This window comes from Neolamprologus brichardi, chromosome 19, assembly GCF_056152115.1.
Source record: "Neolamprologus brichardi isolate AB-2024 chromosome 19, ASM5615211v1, whole genome shotgun sequence".
In the NCBI taxonomy this organism is placed as follows: domain Eukaryota; kingdom Metazoa; phylum Chordata; class Actinopteri; order Cichliformes; family Cichlidae; genus Neolamprologus; species Neolamprologus brichardi.
The window spans coordinates 12222228-12240546 of NC_142122.1; the positions used below are offsets into that span (position 1 = coordinate 12222228).

General features: G+C 39.4%; 1 protein-coding gene across 2 annotated transcripts; it reads left to right on the top strand.

Annotated features, from left to right (window-relative positions):
• The first annotated feature begins 559 nt into the window (after nt 1–559).
• Nucleotides 560–17913, top strand: plpp2a (phospholipid phosphatase 2a). Of its 2 annotated transcripts, XM_006798363.3 has the most exons (7): nt 560–673; nt 829–910; nt 13541–13692; nt 13824–14086; nt 14992–15049; nt 15489–15665; nt 16806–17913. In XM_006798363.3, the coding sequence occupies exons 2-7, from the start codon at nt 850–852 to the stop codon at nt 16941–16943; spliced, it is 849 nt and encodes a 282-aa protein (XP_006798426.1). In that variant the 5' UTR covers nt 560–673; nt 829–849; the 3' UTR covers nt 16944–17913. The 2 variants fall into 2 exon arrangements, with proteins under 2 accessions (XP_006798426.1, XP_087689156.1); XM_087833030.1 differs by having other exon boundaries at nt 561–910.
• Nucleotides 17914–18319: the final 406 nt, after the last annotated feature.

Below are 18319 nucleotides of genomic sequence, written 5' to 3' on the forward strand. Positions count from 1 at the left end.
AGGGTGGTGTCTGTGTTCCGGTAGCCAGACCCACCTTGAGTTTAGTATAAATGTAATTTAACCTATAGAAAACTGCACGTGTAGGCCATGTTTGGGCCAACCGTCCATCGTTGTCCAACTTCGTTTACAGCACCTAGTGTTTGCCACTCATTTTAAGCGAAAAATAAAATAAATTTAAAAGAAATGCGTTGATTCCCTTACAACTGTGCGTCAGCAGGTCACAAATCCTCGGCAAATGTGGTATACTAAGTGACTCTCTGTTAGTGCGAAACCAGGCCAAAGTTGGGTGAAATCGCTTCACTCTTTATTACTAGTTTGGAAAAATAATAGGGTGTCGTGATTTTACCCCCCCCCCCCCCCCCCCCCCCCCCCCCCCCAAAGAAGTCTCAGCACTGGAGAAAACATTGCTGAACTTTTAATTACCTTGCAAACTAAGCAGAGAAAGGAAAAGCAGAGAGAAAGTCGGGGAATTTCCCTTTTTTCAACATCAAGCGTTTTGGGACGATAAATGATCTGTTAGCTTTCTCCTTTTTTCTGTAAAGACAGACGCGCCCCCCGTGCGTAAAAAAGGCAGGCTAAACCAAAACGTGCTTCCTCTGCGACTTACCTGCCAACCGCGAAGTGTATAGAAAGACAGACGGACAGATAGACAGGCATAAAGGGAGGCGGGCAGGTAAGGATCACTGGAGGCGGAAGAGCGAGCAGGTTATTCTTTCCTGTTAGTACTTTGTCCACAGTTTCTCCAGGTGTTCAGTTTACAACCTTCCTGCCTGCTTTTTCTTTTCTTTTTTTCCCCCAAACGCGGTTTTTATTTATTATTTATAAAAGTGGCGAGCCGTCTGAAGAAGCATGGCAGAACATGGGAAGAAACTGATTCTGGTTGCGGTGGATATTCTGTGCGTCTTTGCTGGTAAGTGAAAACCCCCGTTCTGCCCTCCTCCTCCTGACAATATGGCTAAAAACATGATTAGTTTCTGGACGTAGGTTATTGGCTGTGGTTTAATGTTCACTGGTGATTTTTGTACGGACGGAACAACAGCATAGTAAGTCCACATTAAAAGTAGAATGGCCTTCAAAGTGACGCACAGGGGATTGCACAACCGTACGCACAGGTCTGATTTATATATCTCCGGTAGATTACCCACATGTTGCTTCATGGGTCGCTGCAAGATTACAGAAACTTTTAACGCACCTTTAAGATTTTACTCACGGATTCGGGAAAATATCAGGACCATGACTGGCAGTGGTTTTAAAGTATGCAATACTGTTAAACTGTGCGAGTCGGTATCGGTCTCTACCTTGTTCGAACAAGCCAAGAATCTTTCCCAGGACTGAGTGTGAATGCTGCCTGGACTTCTGTTTATCTCTGGGTGTCACTGCACCGATTTCTTCACTGAAATGATCGGGGTTAAAATAGGACACACGCTATCTCATATCACTGTCAGCCAGTTGGCGACAGTTCATGCACGTCAGTGTATGCGTGTATGCATCTCTACATCTCTACCTCCCCTTGATTGCATTCATACAGCCAAGAAGTGCAGGGTTGTTCCTCCTTTTTTTAAAAACTTAAGGTTAAGAGGAAAAGCAAAGATCAGTGTCACTGAATCGCGCTCTCTCTCTCTCTCTCTGACAGTTAAAATCCTGTCATGGGAACTGCTGAAAGGTGTGTTTATTTTTGCGTCTTCATGTGTATATGTGAAGAGGGTGGGCTCCAGAGACTGAATATGTCAGTCTTGAAAGACTAGAACCAAAATGGCTTGTTGCGACTTGCTGTGATCTACCACAAGGGCACAAATCCATTAATGAAGCTGGTATCTTCCAGCTGTCGGTGTCACACCTCTCACATTTTTGTCACCCTGACAGTTTGTACCACATAGTGGAAGAAGAAATCTGGACACTGATGTTGAATTCTCATGATAGTAGATTTTTCTGGAGTGAAATATGAGGGAGCAACTGTGTGTGTGTGCTTTTTCAATGTATACATCCAATTGTGGACCCATCTGGTGGCTGAAAGGGAGGAATGATAATAATGATAATAACCATTCTGCATCCTGTGTGTGTGTTCGTGCGTGTGCCTTAAAGTAGTTCCTTGTAAAAAACCTGGTGGGGTGAGCTGGTGGATCTTATTTCATTATTTCGCCATAGTCTTTTTCTCTTTGGCTGAAGATCTTATAAACATCTAGAATGAACTTTTAAAACATTGAACCATTCTGTTGTGTAATCCCAGATGAAGCCTTTCTCAGGTCATAATTATGATGATTAATGCCGACCAAGGTTTTTATCATTTTCCCTTCTCCCGCTGACTAATCATGGTATAAGGATGATTAGTCAGGACTGTGAAAGTGATTATGAATTCACATGAAAACATGGTTATAAATCTGCAGTCGGTCCAGGACTTCTAAACTAAATGCATATAAAATGTGGTGACTAAACTAATAACACACAAAGACTGTACTTCTCATGTATTTATTGAACACAAAATGAATAATCCCCCACCACAGTCCAGCCTGCAGAACATAAGTAAACCTTTAAAAACTAATTTATTACAAACAATCTCAATTAGATATTTCCTCATAGGTGCTTGTGAGGCTCTCACAGTGAAGAGGAAGATTTTTTTTTCTTCCCACTACTCTCCTGAAAAAATAAACAGTGTTCAACATTCCTATGATTTATTGAGAAAACGTCTCCCTTCAAATCAAGCCTGAACATTTTAGTAAAGGTCAGCATTCAGACTTGGTGTTCCCCATTCATTCATGTATTTCTTTTTAACCATTTTCTTGCTGCATTGACAGAAACCTGTAAATGGTGTTTATGCAATATTCAAAACAGCCCTAAAACATGATGCTGCCTCCACCGTGCTTTAAAGCTAGGTTGAGGTATTGGTGTGTGTCAGATATTGTCTTGTGCATTTTCACCAAATAATTCATCCTCCCTGTACTGCTTCATTTAACGTGCAAGTAGTCATTGGGACATGATTCAAACCAGAAAATGCATTTATTTATACGGAAGGGAACCTTTCCAACATCAGTGTAATTCGACCTCAAAGAGCCAGAAAGACAATGTTTTAAAATAATAATCGGTAAGATAGGATTCCCCGGCTCGCCTGTATTTATGTTTTCACAATAACAAAAATAGATAGTTTGTTCATCAAGATAACACTAACACTTGATCACCATGTCTTCAGTCTTCCATTCAAAAACACAAAAATGTTTTTAAAATTACGTAATCTGCCATTGGTCTGCGGGTGACTGCAAGTGTAAACTACTATAATAAGGTTTCATGTGAAACGTCTTCAAGTAACTTAAAGAAGTCCAGACGCTTTTCTTTGCAAGCTCCTTTGACTACGATGACCTGGATGACTGAGAACCTTCACAGACAAGGTTTCATCCTCTTAATTAACTTGATTATAGAGGGTTTTGAAGTGTGTTCGTATGTGTAATAGTGTACATGTCCAAATTAACTGATAGGGGAGTAAAATACTGAACTGAATACTAAACATCCACCATTTTAACAGTATTTTACAGAATACAAGGGGGAAAAAATTGAACGTGCACTCTATTAAACCTTCTGTACATACATATCATAACGGATCCACATTCTTCCATTCGCTGACGTTTTGTTTTGGCTGTTTACCACAAAGTTAAACTAATCCATCTGAAGGAAATGCCTGAACTCACTGCTTTTATCAGTGAAACTGTTGTAATGTTGTCTCACTTAAAACACTGTTTGTACATGAAGAGGATCTCGAGTTGTAGCCTTTCCAGCTGCCCGTCAGCAAGACAGCAAGAGCTATCCCAGCTGTTGCTGACCAGCAGCTTTTAGCTATCTAGAAGTTGCTTCGGTGGTTCTAATCACTTTTTCCCCCTCTCTAAAACCAAAACTCATTTGCTGATTTCAGGCTGAATCTGTTTCAGAAGCTTGAATGCATCAATACACATCCAGTCAGTTCGCAAATAAAGGGGGAAAACCTAAGCTTTTGACCCCCTACAGTGAGGGGATCTGCTTTGTTATGCTGAAGAGGAATTTTGCTAGCATGATCTGGGTCCATCTAGTTGTCCCTTTTTAGAGGGAAAAGTCATTTCAAATCAATACGAAGTTGTTCAGAGTGATCACCTTTACCCCATCATCAAACACTTCTGTCCTGCTGGGGGTGGACTCTTACTACTACAACAACAACAATGCCCCCACCCATCTGCTGAATCATACTGATATCCTCCATATCGTTCAGCAGCTGAGAGGTTCTTTTAGCATCAAGAAGCTGATGAAAGCAGTTCATTTAAAAAAGTAGTTATTGCTGTCCATGAATTGGCAGTGGAATTTAAAGCCCATTATGTGTGAAAAGAAAATCCACAAGTGGAAAACACCGCAGATGGTTCCCAGTATTCCCAGGAGTCAGCATCCCTGCAAAGTCACCCCAATGCCAGACCATGCTATGATCAGAGACGGCAAAAATCCCATCTCAGACTCTACAGACTAGTTAGCAAGGCAAATGATAAAATCCAGGACAGTACAATTAGAACAAGACTGAACGAGTATTGTTTATTTTGAAGAGTTGCCAGAAGGAAACCTTTTCTATGCTTGAAAGAAGCAAAACAAAAAAAACCAACATGGTCACATTTGCAGAGTTGCATCTGAACTTTGCAAACCAAAGTCTTGTCCAAGAACACTGGACAGCATACAAACTGTCAAACGTGGTGATCGAAATGTGATTATTTGGGTTTGTTTTGCAGCAGAAGGACCTGGGCACCTTCAGTCATTGGGTCCACCATAAACCCCTCTGCATAGCAAAGTACTCTAGAGCCATCTATCACTATAGAAACTCTAGAGTGAGGCCATCTATCTGATAACTAAAGGCTTGCCCAAACTGGAGCATTCAACAGGACCCAGGCACAGCAGCAACGCTACAACAGAATGACTGAGCCGTTGCAACACCTTGAGTCTTTTCCTTTTTCAAAGACCAGACCTTAACAAGACTGAAATACTGTGGGGAACCTTAAAATAGTGATGCACAGACTGCTCGAAAACCTCAAAGAACAGAAACAGCGTGGTAATAAAAAGTGTACCAAAATTTATACAGAAAATGATTACTTCGCATTACTATGGCTAAAGGTGGTTTTACAAGTTACGTGGGGTGTACTTCACTTTTCAAACTTTGCTTCTGCATTTTAGCTCAGCTTTTGTTCAATATGTAATCACCTAATATAAGTCATGTATTGTTGTCTCATGTTTGTTTGTTTGTTTGTTTGTTTGTTTGGTTTGGTTTTGTTTTTTTACCCAATTTTTAAATTATTCTTTTCATAATGTCCAAGTATGTAAAACTTTACATTTGACAGTGGGTGTATTTTTCTTTTCTTTCAAAAACCATTGGAAACCCAAACTTATTCAGTTCCCTACCACATAAGACTTTAAGCAACGCAAAGGCAGGGCAGATTTTTTCATTTTTATATCGATGACTTATGGTTTCATACCTACATGTATCAGATGAAACTGAAAATGCTCATGTGATACCTTTAACACAAACTTACATTCTGTAAGCGTGAGCTATAAGGAACAGAAACTATACGTGCTTTTTGTTTCTACGAACCGAAGCATAGAAGAGCTGCAGTATTGCGAGAAATGACAGCCAGTGACTGACAACAGCTGTTTGGCTCGAGAGCTGTTATTTATATGCCATTTTTGACAATTTGTTGACATGCATGGGACACACACACAGTTGTGTTTTCATATCCTTGTGGGGACATCTAATTGACATAATGCTTTCCCTAGCCGCTTACCCTAACCATCAAAAATGAATGCCTAACCCTGACACTAAAACCACATTTTGAGTCTCAACGTGCCTTCAAACTCATGGGGACATGGATTTTGTCCCCATAAGAGCTGCCGGTCCCCACAAGTATAGTAAACTTCCAATTTTTGGTCCCCACAAAGATATGACAATATAGTGTACAAAAAATACACACACACACACTGTATCTGCTTCTGCCAAATGCATGTCAGAGTCAAGTGGGAAGTGCTGACCTCTGCTCTCTGACATTCCTGTGTGAAAATGGAAGCGAGATATGATTGTTGTGTTGGCATACATAGTACAGGCTGTGTGTGCGTAGTTTCATTGTCCTCCGTGGTCGTTTCATAAAGGAAGAATTGTGTGTGTGTGTGTGTGTGTGTGTGTGTGTAAGCATTCTATTAAAAGGTCAAAGCCACAGATCTGTAAGATGAGAGCTTTATGAATGTGAACTAATAAACTATTGGCTTGGATATCATGCAAACTAAACTAAAAGGTGTAATGTAAATCAAACGCATGGTAAGAACAACCAATGGACAAAATTACCAGATTCTTATGAAGGTTTGACCTATGGGCAACGAAATCTAATGGCCTAATTCATGCTCTGTACTCTTCTTTTTACAGACAAGTTTAAGCAAGAAAAGAGGTGATTTGAAAAAACAAAACAAAACAAAACGCTAAAAAAGCCACTAAAAACATGATCCAACATTATTGCACTTGAAATAACCCTATGAAGTGATATATTACAGGGTTTCAGTATGTGCTGTTCCTGGGAATTCAATCAGAAGATTAATCCCGCTTTTGTAGAAATGCACCGATTGTGAAATTGTGGGCTGATATCAATATGTTCAAATATTGGTATTTGGTACACATACAAGAGCCTGACTGATTTTTTTTTTTTAAGACACCAATATTTGGTTATTTTAAAAATATAATATTCTGATATAGCCACCGATATATCTTTTTTTTCTTTTTCTTTTTCTTTTTTGTCTTTCAGGTGCAAACAGATATAACATGGCAATTGTTATGCCTGGTTATTTATTTACTTGTGTACCCTGTTGCTGTTGGTCTTTGGCTGGCAGGGAGCTGCAGAGCACCCTCTGGTGGACAAACTAAGCAATGTTGAAGGGTGTTTCACATGCCTCTTCTGCATGTTTACAATACATTTTCATTTATTGGCTGTTAAAAATGGCTAAAAGCAGATGATAATATTGGCCTGCTGATAAATCAGTTGGCTTCTAGTACATATTTTTTGTGTCTTTGAAGAATATCTGAAATATTTAAATGTGACTGGGCACAGGAAAAACTTTTTTCAAACATTCAGCCAGCCCAAAACTGATAAATGATGTCCACTGACATTGTTGCAAATTAAACATTAATCAATCAGCCATATTGACCAATATCAGAATTTGGCTAATATGTATCATACATCCATCACATGGCAGACAGTAAGTCTGGAGTCGATTTAATTTAACACAAAGACTGGAAATGAGGGAAAACTGTCCAGCCTGACCCTGTCTAAAGGTAACAAAAGCAAAATTTTATCAGCTCTAAAACTCAAAACACAGTTTGCTATTTTCTTCTTTTACAAAATAAAGCTTTTATCAGCCAGTGTTGTCTAGGACTTTCCCAGGAAAATCCCCAGCCTCACAGGAAGTGATCCACTTTCTCTGCAATTCCAGTATTCCGGGTTTATGAAGGAAAAAAAAAACTGAATAATGCTGACTACTGCAGACAGAATGGATAAAAACATGAAAATGTTACAGCATTGGACTGCTGATTTCACACTGTTCACTTGCTGTGCTGACTTCTTGGGAATGTATCATAGAGAAAAGTAACAGCAATGAGAATTTGAAAAACTTGCCAATATAAACAAAAGTTAACAAGTTAAATATTGCTTTTAAGATCACCTCCACACAACCCCTGTTAGCTGACAAACCATGAGGTTACTCAGCAGGCTCACAGATCTCAGTCATCTGCTGAGATGTGCAGATACATGTTCACATGCGTTGCTGTTAGCCGTTTGTGGTTCTGTTCCCAGCAAATGTCTCAGTAGTTCAGTTCTCAAGATGAGCCACAGTATGGATTTCCGTCACTTATCTTGAATGCTGAATAACAGGAACATTTTCCCCTTCCTGCTGGGTCAGAGGTCAAGGGGAAGTTGTACTTGCGTCTGATCCCAAATTCCATTATGTTTATTTTCTCAAAGTGGAATCGGGGTGCATGCTCGCCAGAAGGGATTATAAAAGCCTAAAACAATACTGTCTCTTCTTCCTTTTTTGAATCTCCTGTGGTGTATTTTTTTTTTTTTTTTTTTTTTTTAAACTAAAGGCAAAAGTTATCAGAAACTTGGAGTGTGTGTGTGTGTGCACCTCTTTTAGCAAAGAGATTTGAACAGTTATTACAGTGTTTGCAGCTGTAAAGGTTTATGGACAACATAAAACTCGACAGCTACATGTAAAATTTCAGAGTAGGATGATACAAACTTTCAGTCGACCACATAACATTTTTCTGCTATACTCAGATGGTTTCCTTTAGTTTAAAATAAAAAAGGAGGAAGAAGAAATCCAAAAAATAGCAACGTTTCATGATCTTACATTCAAAACTGGGTACATTTTATGAGTAAAATGCTTTGTTTGCAGTTTAGTTTTACTTTCACATTAAAACAAAACAAAAACAAAACCGTGAGTTTACTTGAGTTTAAACATTAAAATAAAGAGGGAAATGGGTAACATGGAGATGAATGGAGGGGGAAAATTGAAGAAAAAACAAAAAAGCGTAAAATGTTTAGGACAGCGCAACTTTATTGTTAAATATATGTTGCTGAAGTGCAACAAAACTGTACATAAAAGCTAACTTTTTTTTTTGGAAATGGGAGATGTTTGCGTTATGCTAAAATTAAATGGGGGATGTTTGATTATATAAAGTAGTAAGTAAGTAAGTAGAAGGAGCTAAAACCTGCATCTACTAAATTAACTGCTAGAATCGACGACGACCACCCCAGTGCACGTTGGAGGTCACTGCCTGAAGAAGCCAACCATCATACACAAAAACCAGAGAGTTGATCCAGGGGCCACCAAAGTGGAGCATCTTCTGCACTTGACTATGCCAATAAAATTCTCTCCATAAGTTATGAACAGGAGTGACAAACAACAATCTTGATAGAGGCCAGCTCCCACTGGGAACAAGTTTGACTAACATCTGAAAGCACCATATAATTTGTAAGGTATTTGCTTGAGAACCCTAATAGTCAGACAGTCTCTTATGAGCAAGCACTTTGCAACTGTAGGGAGGAATAACTCCCTTTTATGTATGTTGGAACTGAGTCAGATATTTTTGTCCTCAAATACAGCTAAGCTATAAAATTAAGACTCAGGATTTCAAGATTTGCTGTGCATGTAAGAACAGAGTAGGTAATACTGTTGATTACTGGAAGTACATAAAGTGTATAAACCTCTTTACTAATGATTTCTCTTCCAAGTACCAAGAAAGTGGAGGGGGTTAAATTAAAGAAATGAGATTGGAACCAGTTACTGAAACTCTGCTTAAGACCGGTGTCATTTTTTTATTGGCCGTCGGAAGAGTGTATAAGGCCCAAGTGTAAATCAGTCTATAATGAGATGTTGCCTTGAAAGGGAGGGTCTCTTGGAGTCCTGAAAAGATCTCAAAATTGCACATAAAGAGGTGAAAAAGAACCCAGGAGTAAACATAAAACACTTGGAGGAATCTCCGTAATAAGCAGAAGCCTTTTTCACGTGTCCACTCTAAGAAAATTGTTGAAAATAATTACGTTAATTTAAAGACACCACAAACATTATTGTCATTCCTTTAACCATTTAAATCCAAGAGTATCATATTTGATACATGGGTTTTTGAGACTTCTACATGAGTTTGCTCCCCCCACCCCTTTCCCCCACAAAAAAATAAAAAATAAAATTGCAAAATGTTTTTATTTATTTATTTATTTATTTTTAGAAATAAATTACAAAACAAATGCAGGATGTAGCAAACATGATGCAAGTGAAAACTAATTTGCAAATTAATATAGATAATTGGAAGAGTCGATAAACACTCCAAAAACAAAAAAAAAAGTGTTGCAAGGCATTTCAGGCTTGCAGCTGTGAAGCATGATGGAGGCAGCATCATGGTTTGTGGGCATAGTTTGCTTCCTTAAAGCTGGGGTGCCTTGCAGTCATTGAGGAAACATCAATGACTTGAATTTCCAAGCTCTTTGATGGCATTTTATAGGAAAAATTCAGGGAGGTAATCTATAGTCTGAAGCTTGGGAGAGGTTGGGTGAAGCAACAAGTAAATCAAGAGGCTGGAGTCCTGACGTCATGGTGCTGTCTTGAGGTATGTTCAAGCAAAACATACTGATGAATTGAAAGAGTTTTATAGGCGTACTGGACAACAATTCATCTTTTTCACCGTGCTAGTTAAATAGGGAGCCAGAGGAAACGCCTACCGAAGGCATTCGCGTCTATAGAAGGTTCAACAAGTTATTCAAGACGGTTTAAATAAGACATTAAAAGTACAGCTGTTTGGATTATTTTTCTAGTGAGATTGTTTTTCTAACCACATTTTACGAGTAGCATTTCCTACCTCAAATGCAAGAGAAGCCATCTATGATGACAACCGCACTCAATGTTGGTGCTTATTTTATTGAGGTTTAAAGTTTTGTGATAAGAATGTGGGTTGCTAAACCATACAAGTAACCATGTAATTAATAACTAGAAAGAAAACACAAGGTTGTTAAGATCTTGAAGCCAGAAATGTCCTTTTACAGAATGAAGAATAAGAAATATAAAAATTTATTTAAACAATCCCTTTTAAGTATGCCTTACTTTTGCAAGTAGTTTTGGTGCATGAAAAATTTTATTTGGAATAAATTTGACCTAGACTCTAGCATGGGAGGCCGCCCTGCCAGCACAAGCCTACAAAAACATGTCAGGCCTTCTGTAATAACAGAGCCAGTCCAGATAATAGTTTCACCCCCAGCAACTGGGAGCAAGTCTGACTTGGGTTTCCTCACCAAATCTGTTAAGCAAGCTGACCAGTGGTTTTAAAGATCATTGCTCAACACATCTCCACCCTGGCAATGCGTAAGCCACTGGAGATTTGTGTCAAACAAATAGTCTCTTATCTAAATGTTATCCTTATGCTCTGCAGAATAAACAGTGGCTTGGTTTGACTTCAAAGTGGAGCTGAAAGCATGCTTGACCTACAGGAACAATGAATATGAGCGAAGGGAGAACTTTCATGAAAATAATTTCTCCTTAATGAGGAAACTGCTTGTCATCAAATATTATTAGTGGTGCTTGTTCAGACTTGTAACAAATGACAAATCAGGCGTTAGGCTATTTAGGTCAGGGAGACTTAAAGTGTCCCTTATATGGTGACAAAGTAGGAGGCGTGGCAGACCAATAGGTGTTTAAAGAGATAGACCGAAGAACAAAACGTACATGGTGACATGAGCAATTCAGTATTAGGTTGTTAAAAATGGCCTACAAAAACAGTCACTTCAGTGACCTGCAATTGTTTTTTTGTGTTACTAAACTGCAGCGGAGTTCGAGATTTGTCACAAAAAGCATAACTTAAATGCTCGAATTATCTTCACCCATATTTTTATAAGCAGGTTAAAAGGTACTTTGACTTGTATGTGTTTGCTCTTTAAATTCCTTTTGTGTACTTTTCATTTGTATATTTTAAGTCATATTTACTTGTAGAGAACATGCCCCCTGTGGTCTGTGTTTTCATCATAAACTGAATTGTACCTCATTTTGCGCAACCTTAGTATATAGTTACAGCTACAGATAGGACGTTGGGGTGCCATGTAACAGGGTTCAGCAGCTTTATGGTATAATAGTAGTGATGCACCATAAGGATGTACTGTAATTTTCCCTGAAAGAGGCACAGCCCAGTTTGAACAAACATTGTTCAAACTATGCGTTTACTAGTAGAACAATAGCATCTTACCTGTTTTTTTTGTTTGTTTTTTTTAATTTTTCAGCTCTTCATTACACAATTCTTGAACATTTGGCCAACATATAATTGAAGTAATCAAACAACACATAATACCTTCTTATCTGCAGACAGACCAATGTCCATCAGCAAGGCTGGTATTAGCCCATATATCAGTGCATCCCAGGGTTAATCTTATAAATAATGAAGATCTTAAAGTTTTTGGAAGTACCAAATCTGTCATGCTTTGGGGAAATGTGTATAAAAGATGCACAAAAATCATCACAACGGAGCCACATTCAAGAACTGTATGACAGGGGTAGTCGGGATGTGACACACATCCTCCCAAACAAGAATAAGACTACAACAAACAGCTGCAGAAGGGAGTCTAGATAATTTCCATCAAAGTTTATCTGTGCTTTTAATGTAATCTTATGTGAATTGTGAGGCCCATACAGTAGAGGAAGGAAGCAATCTGTCAGTGGAGAGCAGCTCCAAACCCATATTTATACAATAGTTTTTAAGCAAACAAACACCATTTATCCATCTCTTGCTGTTATTATATTCAGCAGGAAGCTCTTGAAAACAGGAAAACGATTTAAGTGTTGTGGGGTAGAAAGTTTCTGACATTAGGCCTTTAAAGTGGACTATTGTCCTGCTCTGATTTAGGAGACAGCTTTATGTCCTCCTGCAGATGCCCCACTCTTCGTCTTGTTTGCACAGACAGAAACTGCTGAAACCAGTTTTCTTTTTGTCCTTCGCAGCTCTTTATAGCTTTTATACATGTATGCATGGCTTGAAATAACCCATATATATCTGTCGCTGGTGTGCATGAGCACGTGCGAATGTCTTGAGGTATGCAAGTGTGTGTCCCGCTCCAGTCGTCAGTTCCCAGGCCCCTCACATTGTGAACGCTGCCCTGGTGTCAAAGGTGTCGGCTGTGATGTCGCGTGTGTTGCCATGGTGACAGTCAGTTCCTCTACAGAGTAAACGTGACTTGTAGAGGTGAAGCCGTTGCCACCGATGACAAATTCATTTACCACGTAGCGCCGCTTGTGCGCAAAGCCAAAAGATGAGTCCGCCAGTGTGTTTTTAGCTGTTTCCTGAGTTGCACCTTCACTGTGTAGTCACACTTTAAGACTACAGTAGTAATTTTCCAGTCCCTGCAAGGGTTTGCAAAAGCTCGATGAAAACCCCTCTACAGCAACATGCATCACCCCAAACCAGCCACAGTTTCCATTTTTTTTATTTTTGATATGGCTTTTTGATGTCACCTATTTTCTTTTATCTGGCCAATGTGAAAACCATTTGTGTGACCTTAAGTCACCAGGAAATCATAATAACATGAGAAACTTCTCTTGTGATGAGAAAAGTGATTGGATTTCTGGTGCAGATTTAGAACAACAGCAGACAATGGGGGATTTATTTCAGTATAAAAATGAGTGTGTGCTGTTCATACTTCCTGTTCTTTCTTGCAATTGCAAGGACGTTTTCACTGGAGCAGTTTTCACACTTAAACTCAATACAATATCAGGAAAATGAAATTATTTAAAGTTATCCTTTTTCCACACGCAGCACCCAACAGGAAATGCGTCATTACTACTGGAAATACTTAAATGTGGTTTAAGTTCAGCACACGTGACTACAGATAATCACTGTAAATACAATGAACAAGTAACAGTGCTATCTCCACTGCATTATTTGAGTTAATACTGTTTTGAGCAGTAGAAAGCATATTGCAATTTTAAAACAAAGCTCAAGGTGTATTCTCTCTCTCCCCTTACCCACCTTTTCCAGCGGCTCTACCCTCAGCCATTCTCACATTGATGTTCAAGCCTTACCAGAGAGGAATCTACTGCGATGATCAGAGCATCCGTTATCCCTACAGGAGAGACACCATCTCTCATGGGACGATGGCTGCAGTCACCATCACCTGCTCCATACTCATTGTAAGCCCATGTGTCTGATTTGGCTGAGCCCCCAGTTACTGAAAAATAAGACTAACCTCGTGTCTTTCTACAGGCAATCTGCAAAGAATCTTATTTTCCAAATAATAAATCTTGGCCCCTTCCTTCCACAGATCACAACAGGAGAGGCCTACCTGGTGCACACCAATCGCCTGCGCTCCAATTCCCCATTCAACCAATACCTGTCAGCTCTCTACAAAGTGGTGGGCACCTACTTGTTTGGAGCCGCTATCAGCCAGTCGCTGACTGACTTGGCAAAGTTCACCATAGGCCGTCCTCGTCCAAACTTCATAGACGTGTGCAAGCCAGTGGTCTGTAATGGATACATGTTGGAGATCAAGTGCAACGGCAGCCACCGCAATGTGACTGAATCCAGGTGGACACTTTACGACACCTATCAGATTTGTTATAGAGTGCAGTGCAAAGAGCTAGAAGTAAATGGATGATTTGAAAAATGCCATGAATTTTCATCCCTTTGGATGTGTGAGCTCCTCAACCTATTTCTAAGGCTGAGCCCAGCCACTGTACGGAGGAAACTCATTTTGGCAGCTTGTATTACTCTTTGAGTCATAACCGGGATTTCATTCTGGCAGATGGACTGGTAAATCGAAAGCTTTGCCTTTCGGCTTAGCTTATTATTTCTTTATTACTGCTGAGGCCGCTTCAGTCCTCAATCCATTTTCCCATCACTCATGAATAAGATCCCAAGATGCATCCTGGTTTGAGGCAGCCTCTCTCTCGAAACCCCAACTTACTGACAACTTAGTTTAAAATCTTATTAACATTAGCAATAACAGGTTTAATTTCATCTCGTCAGTGAAATATAATATAATCAAGAGCCTAAGCTGACGTTTACAAACTAATTAACAAGGATATCGCTACGTCATGAAATTCATATTTGAAAATCTCTCATTTGTAATTCTTCTGCATTTAGTTTTTAATATAAAACTCGAATATCTCTTTGGTTTCTGCTGGAGTGTTGGAGTGTCCACACTAATGTATACATGAGGAAGTGGATACTATTGGTGTTATCAGGTTAAATTTAAATAGACTGCAACGTGCATGTTTCCATTTCCTGGATGACTGTTTATTTGTTTAGTTTGGACGTAATACCCAGAAATAAAAATATTCAAAAATGTAGGCTGCAGATTGCCCAAACTGTTAAGATTGTTTTACCTTAGATTAAATGGTAAACAAACTGATATGTAGGCCTAGTTTTAATGCTGGTTCCCATTCATATTCACTGAAAACCATTACTAATGCTGCCATTTTGCTCCCTAGGTTATCGTTCTACTCCGGACACTCGTCCTTCGGGATGTACTGCATGATCTTCCTGTCGGTGAGTGTGTCCTCATAGCGTGAGACTTTCTGCAGCTCTGAAATGGCTGTTTACCAAAAAAACACACATGACTAAGCCAAACAAGAGAATGTGGTCGACACAGACAACAAAACACCATTGTTGCTATACCACACGTGGCACAATGGCCGGAAGGTGACAGATTTAATGGTTTGATCCCTGTTAGGGGTTTTCAGGAGTGAATTATGAGCTGCTCAAACTCCACAGGAATCAGCATTTGGCGGGGGATAAAGTGGGACAAATTTTAGATTTAAAAAAAGTGTATAAATATTTTTTAAGGGGGGAAAGTCAGGAAATTTGCTATAGGTAAATGACTCCGATCTTAACCTTAATCTTGATTTGTTTTTTCACACAAAAAAATTGGTTCTTTAATGTGTGCAACCTTCGAGCTGAATTCAAATCTGTACTTTTGTGTGTTAAGCTCTATGTCCAGGCCCGAATGCAGGGGAAATGGACGAGACTGGTTCGACCCACCATCCAGTTCTTCCTGGTGTCGTTCTCTCTGTATGTGGGATACACGCGCGTCTCGGACTACAAACACCACCCGGGCGACGTCGTGGTGGGACTGCTGCAGGGCGCTCTCATCGCTGTGCTCACAGTGAGTGCTTTTCTGCGTCACGTTTATTGATGTTTATCATTAAAGCTGAGGACATTTATACGATTATGTAAGGTGAAAACTGAAATCTTCTATTTTTAAAGTGTAGATAAACATATTTTTCCACTTTTGAATCATTACTTCTGAATCCAAAGGCTGGCTGAGCAGCCTCTTCCTAAAGTAAAATGGTGTAGATTGACAAGTACAAAGACCTAATGAGGGATTTTGGTGAGTTTTGCCAGCTTTCAGGTTGGAAAAGAAGTAGTGGGACCCACTTCTTAGAGCTTGACTGAGTTTCTTGGACTTTCCCACTGTTCTGAGTATTGATCAGTCCAATGCAGGGGTGGGCAACTCCAGGCCTCGATTGCCAGTGTCCTGAAGGTTTTAGATCTCACCCTGGGTCAACACACCTGAATCAAATGATTAGTTCATTATCAGGCCTCTGGATAACTTCAAGACATGTTGAGGAGGTAATTCAGCAATTTGAATCAGCTGTGTTGGATCAAGGACACATCTAAAACCTGCAGGACAGCTGCACTGGAGACCTGGAGTTGTCTACTCCTGGTCCAATGAATGCAGCTGAATGCAGCAGAGCCTTTTAATGATGGCAGAGAGGAACAACCACTTGCAGTTAATTGTGATTGCCAGGGAGAGGCGAGAGCTCTTGACCTTGTTAAGACATTGTAGAACCAAGTGAAGAAAAAAAATCCAAACTAAAATTAAATTTCTGCAACCATCTTTAATGACTTTTTTAAAGTCATTAAAGATGTTTCCTGGAAAAAGTTCAAGTAGCTTAGCTTGCATAACATCATGATCATCCCTGTAAGAATTGGCTGCAAATGACAATGGTTCATGCCATAAATGTGACTTACATTTGGTGGAGTCTCGGTAATTGGGAATAGCACCTGGCTATTGCAAAGAACACCTATTGGCGTTTTGAGGCTATAACTGTTAATTGTGTGTTTGTGACTTTACTCTGTGGTATAATATGAAGCTGAATCCCAACATCTAAAAGGTATAATTTAGACTGACTGCTGAACTATTCATTTATAGTGTAAAGCAGTAGCGTCAGCTGTAAGCAATGCTAACGCTTCTATTAAGCAACGTAATAGCCTATAATTATTACTGTGTTTGTTCCCAAAGGTCCGATATGTGTCCGATTTCTTCAAGCAGCGCCCTCCAGTTTCTGAGCCGCAAACACCAGAGACTGAACAACTCGAATGTAAACCGAGGCCTTCAGATTCAGAACACAGAAATCACAGCTACAGCGGATCAGTATGAGCGCACCACCCTACAGCTACTCTCACCAGCCCGGCCCTCGCACTCTATAACAGCAGCTCCGTTATCAAAGAACGTGCACAGAAGAAAAAACAACGAAAGCAGCAGAGCACAGTCTGCTATTAGATCTCCCTAACACTTTCACAGCTATGAAAACTCCAGGGCCTCTATAAGTTTGTGTTTATATGTTGCAAAGATGTGATTGAGTTGTTTTTTTTATGTTTTATAATGAGTGGGTTTTGTGTGAGTTCATTTTTTTTTTAAATTTTCTTAATTATTTCTTGCAGAAAGATTCAGATTTGTCTGAGAAATTGATGCTGTGAGTCAAACTTAAGAGTGACTGACAGTTGAAGAGATCGGTCCAATTTCAATTCCAAAGATTTTGTTCTGCCCTTGAATGGAAGAACCGATCCTTGGAGGCTGAATAATATTATACACTTTGCTACAGTCTGATAAGACTGATGTTTTTTTTTAACCTACTCTCGAGCTCGACTGCCTCTGTGACACCCATTCGTTTTTTTGGTTTTTTTTCTACAGACATCTCTTTATTGTCTTTAAAAGATATGCAAGTGTAATTATGGAGTGCTTCCACTGACATAATATACATACAGGATGATTTGTAGCACTAACACTTTTTAAAAAAAAATTTCTATATCTAATAAATTGTGCAATTCATTATTTTTTTTTTCAAGAATGTATGACCACTAATTTACTGAAGTTATGGCGATATTGTTCCTTCTGTCACTTTTTCTCAGACTTGAAAGGGACAGCCAAGGACAAATGGAGATGTTCCTGAGGCATCTTCATCCTATAACCTTCCTCTTTTGATACAAAGTAAATACACCTTCATGGACTTTTTCCTTCCCCATTTATAACAACGTGTGTAACCTATTGTGAAATTGTACATAATGTAATCACTTTCTTCCTTTAGCCTTCAGGGTGTTTTACAGTTTTCCATAAATACTTGCCAGCATATTCACCTTCCGTGTGTGATTATTTTATCAGCATGAAGAAAGACATGCAAAGCAGTCTTTTGTGTGGATTCCCACAGAGAGAATGCCTTCTTTTTAGTTATTTCCATTGAGCTATTCTCTGCTGCGTTCTTAGTGAAAGCTCTGTACAACACAGTGACGCAGGGTTCAAGTCAGAACCTGCAGCTCACAGCCCTTTCTACCAGAGGAATCAGAGGAATGAAGCTGGTGAGCCAGTGCATGAAACAGGAAGTTGTTTGGGTTTTTTCCCCCCTTTGTTAGCAATTATTCATAAATTGTCATAAGCAAAGAATCTTTATTACAAAACCATGTTTAGCGTCATTTCAGCTAAATTGTACAAAAGGTTCCCACTTGCCCTTAGAAGGTAGTCTGATAGTTTTGATTTCA

Bases quoted from the DNA above. Each gene is read 5' to 3' on its own strand.
- plpp2a (XM_006798363.3), top strand. From the start codon at position 850: ATGGCAGAACATGGGAAGAAACTGATTCTGGTTGCGGTGGATATTCTG. The intron at 911-13,540 runs GTAAGTGAAAAC...CACCTTTTCCAG, and splicing joins TATTCTGTGCGTCTTTGCTG to CGGCTCTACCCTCAGCCATT. The intron at 15,050-15,488 runs GTGAGTGTGTCC...TTGTGTGTTAAG, and splicing joins ACTGCATGATCTTCCTGTCG to CTCTATGTCCAGGCCCGAAT.